This window comes from Poecilia latipinna, unplaced genomic scaffold (genome assembly GCF_001443285.1).
Source record: "Poecilia latipinna isolate Pla-1442-1.1 unplaced genomic scaffold, P_latipinna-1.0 Scaffold467, whole genome shotgun sequence".
Taxonomy (NCBI): domain Eukaryota; kingdom Metazoa; phylum Chordata; class Actinopteri; order Cyprinodontiformes; family Poeciliidae; genus Poecilia; species Poecilia latipinna.
This window is the reverse complement of record NW_015113083.1, coordinates 83486-87633: the sequence shown is the minus strand read 5'-3', so window position 1 is coordinate 87633 and position 4148 is coordinate 83486. Positions and strand designations below refer to the sequence as shown.

The 4148-nt window shown below is 39.0% G+C and overlaps 1 protein-coding gene across 3 annotated transcripts in view; it reads left to right on the top strand.

The window, feature by feature from the left end:
* LOC106951656 (signal transducer and activator of transcription 4) overlaps positions 1–4148 on the top strand; it is a 36527-nt gene that overhangs the window by 22381 nt on the left and 9998 nt on the right. For all 3 annotated transcript variants that reach the window (XM_015039306.1, XM_015039307.1, XM_015039308.1), the window contains 10 exons: positions 374–466; positions 539–617; positions 687–772; positions 855–1006; positions 1950–2108; positions 2247–2339; positions 2426–2485; positions 2567–2587; positions 3138–3231; positions 3308–3352. In XM_015039306.1, the coding sequence (XP_014894792.1) occupies positions 374–466; positions 539–617; positions 687–772; positions 855–1006; positions 1950–2108; positions 2247–2339; positions 2426–2485; positions 2567–2587; positions 3138–3231; positions 3308–3352 (882 nt within the window). The remainder of the gene's footprint in view (positions 1–373; positions 467–538; positions 618–686; positions 773–854; positions 1007–1949; positions 2109–2246; positions 2340–2425; positions 2486–2566; positions 2588–3137; positions 3232–3307; positions 3353–4148) is intronic.

Here is a 4148-nt window from a genome sequence, read left to right as displayed (position 1 = left end):
AAAAATATATATTTTTTAAATTACTGCACACAAATATTTCAACAAAATATGTTTGTTAGATCCAAGCAGGATGAAAGTTTGAATAAAAGTGCAGTTTTTAAAAAGTAATAAAGTGATTCATGAAGACCTGCAGCTTACTGAGGTTTCATCAAACACATCAGGGACGGGAAGTATTTACTGCAGCTCAGGCCGTTTCTGTGATATTGCAATAATAATAACATTTTTATCACAATCTCCTCAGATCAGTTTGGCCTTCACAGAACATTGCATAACAGTTTCTTTACTGCTTTGTATTTATGTTATCTTTATCAACTTACAGATTTAAAATGAAGAAATATGAGACATTGGTGCGGCTAACTGGATGTTTTTGCAGGGCGCGCTGGAGCAGTCGCTGCAGAACTCTGTGGCCTTTGAGAGGCAGAAGAACATGGACAACCGAGTGAGCATCATCAGAAACAGCGTCCAGGTAGCTGAGCACACCTGAAGAAAACAGGCTGAGGAGCATCAGCTCTGATAAAAACAAAACGTTTGTCTGCAGCTGATGGACCAGGCGGTGAAAAACATCGAGGACATGCAGGACGATTTCGATTTCTGCTACAAGACGCTTCAGTCACGAGGTGAGCGCCGCTTCCAGGGTCTGGACAGCTGGAAGGAAACACTGAATATTCACGTGTTTGATTTTCCAGAATCGGCAGACAGAACATCAGAGATGATCAAACAGGGAATAACTCGCCTGCAGGAAATGCTCAACAGGCTGGACTTTAAACGGAAGGTCAGCAGAAACACGAAGCCTCAGCAGCTCCAACATTTACAGCTGTAAACTCGTCGTTCTTCGTTCCTCCTCTGGTTTTTAGGAGATCCTGTCAAAAATGGACGTGGTGATCAAAGAGATCGATGACCTTATGACCTCTCAGCTGCGACCGGAGCTGCAGGACTGGAAACGGCGGCAGCAGATCGCCGCCATCGGTGGGCCGCTGCTGACGGGTCTGGAGCAGCTGCAGAGCTGGTAAACAGCTGCAGCAACGCACAACAGCAACATCACTTAATATTATGATGACAGTCAGGATAATAATCTGCTAAACTCAGCGGACAGGCGGACATATTTACGCCTAACAACCGATTTAATAGCCAAATCAGCGCTTATAAACACAAACAGCTCGACACAAATACGTTTACTGCTCAGTTTTAGCTAAATGAATGGAAAATATCAGTGATGACATCATCTAGATACGACAGAGAAAACTTATGACATCACAAAAATAAAGTCATTACATGAAAAAAGTTGCAATAATTTAGGAAAAAGTCACAATGATAAGACAATAAACTCCTAATAGTCATAATCGTGCAATAAAAAGTTGTAAAGTAAAAAACTATATGACAAAAAAGTCAGAATAATACCTGAATAATGTGATATTAGTAGAATGAAGTAGTAATTTTATAACTGCTACAAGGAAAATAGTAAAAAAAAGAGTGGTAAATTATCAGTTTTTAATATTCTCTTCCTTTCATACACTGTTTAGTTTATTTAGGAATGTCCTTAAGTTCACAGAAAATATTGTGAATATTAAATTAAACCTGGGATATTCTCACTATGCTAAGCTAGGCTAAGTTAGCATGTTAGCATCAAGTTCAAGTATTTTATTATTCATATAAATATTAAGTGATAAATTGAATCTTGACTTAAAAAAAATTAAATGTTGTGAACATAACTCAGATTTTAGCAACCAGAAGATACATGTGGGTATGCTAGGTTAGCATTAGCTAGCATGATTAGCAGTTTTAGTTTCTGTTTTTCATTCTATGTAAAGTAAAATTCATTAGTCATGTTTCTATTGGCGAAATTGTAAAACAATAAATATCACATGAATGTTAAACAGTTTTTTTAAGAGTCTGACCTCCATCTGTTGGGGTCAAACGGCTCTGACCCTTTGACCCTCCTGCTCCCTCAGGTTCACTCTGACGGCACAGAGCCTCTTCCAGATCAAACGGCAGCTGGACAAACTGGGAGAACTGGTGGTGAAGGTGACATATGAGAGCGACCCCATCCCGCTGCAGAAGCCTCAGATGGAGGAGCGAGTCAAGTATCTGATCTACCACCTGATCAAGAGGTGAACCGGCGCCGCTGCGCGGTTTAATCTGACATGACATCAGCTACATCACGAATATATCATCAGTATATCATCATGTTCGGTCCATTGCAGTTTAATGAGTCTTTAGTAAGTTTTAAACGTCTGGTTTGGTTTCAGCTCCTTTGTGGTGGAGAAGCAGCCCTGCATGCCCACACACCCACAGAAACCTCTGATCATCAAGACGGGCGTCCAGTTCACCACCAAAGTCCGGTAACTGAGAGCCCAGCAGCCGCAGCGCTTCCTGAACGACGCCTCATCACTGCGGCCGTAATGCAAATCTCTTCTCCTCCTTTCAGACTTTTGGTCAAACTTCCTGAAGTGGATTATCAGCTAAAAGTGAAAACAACATTTGATAAGTATGAAAACAGTTTTCATCCTGTTTGGTTTTAATCTGGACGTTAATCTGAGGAGTAATGAGTGTGTCGTCGTCTCTGCAGGGATCTTCCAGCCGGCAGAGTGTGAGTTTCCCCTAACGTCTCCGATAAAAAACACTAAACATGAAGCTACATTTTTATGTTTTTTCAGTTATAAAACAGCAACATACCCAGTTAGTTTGCAGCAGAACATTATGACCACCTTCACAGCAGCTCTTGATGCTCAAGTCAAAGGTTTTTTTACTGAAATCTGATTTTTTTCTTTGCATCGTTCATGCTACTCGTTAGTCACACTGGAGTGTGAACGACAAATTAGGAAATAATCAGTCCAGATTCCTCCCTACTGACGGAGAAAGTCCAAAAAGTTCTGATGGGATTCTGATGAGGTCCGTTACAAACAGAGAAAAAAATACTGAAATTACTCAAAAAACTTCTAGATAAAGAGTTCCAAACACTGAAAATGTATTAGAAAATAACATTTGGAGATTAATTTCAGAAATGTTCCAGAAACCTTGGACATTTCTGGAACATTCTAAGTTTTTTGTAGAAAATTTCAGAGTTTTTTTGCGTAAATAGTTTCTGTCTGCGTTTCGGTGGTGAATCTGAGTCGGACTCCGTCCCGTTTGCTCCTCAGAAGTCGACAGTTCTTCATCCTCACCAACAACACTAAAGTGATGGACATTGAGGATTACTCCAATGGCTGCCTGTCCGTCGAGTTCAGACACCTGGTAGGAAACTTTCACTGCTGAGCAGCGCAGGTTGCTGCAACGCTGCCTGAAAGTTGACCCAGTTTGTGTTTTACAGCAGCTGAAAGAGAAGAAGTACACCAACGGCACCAAGGGCAACGAGGTGACCAGACTTCAAACACATCTGAACATTCACAGGCAAAATGATCACCGTTTAAAGGAATAACACCACAAAAACTGTACAAAGTCGTACATTTAGAAGGAAATGTTTCCCTCATTAACAGAAAGTTTATCCAGTGGTTTGGAAAACTCAGGATAGTCAAATAACCAGAAAATTACAGCTAAAACATACAGAGCATCACAGAAATACATGAGACCCTGATTGCAGTTAAACTGATCAGAAATATGTTCAAATCCACGCAGAGAGCTGAAGGTTACTGGTTGCTACGGCAACCACCAACCGCACAGCGAAACTACCACACAGTTTGACCAAATATAATCAATTTAAAGAGTAAATAAAACAATTTAGACAAATTTCACATCTATAATAATGTTACAATAAAACCTTGGTACAGATATATTCATAATTTTTTATCTTATCAATAATAAACTAAGAATGTAGGATTTTAATAAAACAGTCAAATTATGAAGGGAAGCGATGTTTAGACCAACGTTTGAATCATTAAAAAAATCCATCCAGTTTGTACATCTTTCCGATCATTTGGAAAATAAAAATACATAAAAACTGAATCTATTTGGTCTAGTTTAGTAAATTACTCGACCAATCAGACATTAAAGTCTGATTAAATCAGACTTTAATGATAACAGTCTGCTTCAAAGTGAAAGTCAGAGTTATTATCTGCAGAATGTATGAAATATATGTAGTGATTCTTGAGAATAGGGACAAAATGGGTTTTAATTTTCCCATATTTTTTTTTTATTATTTCTCAACCTTATGT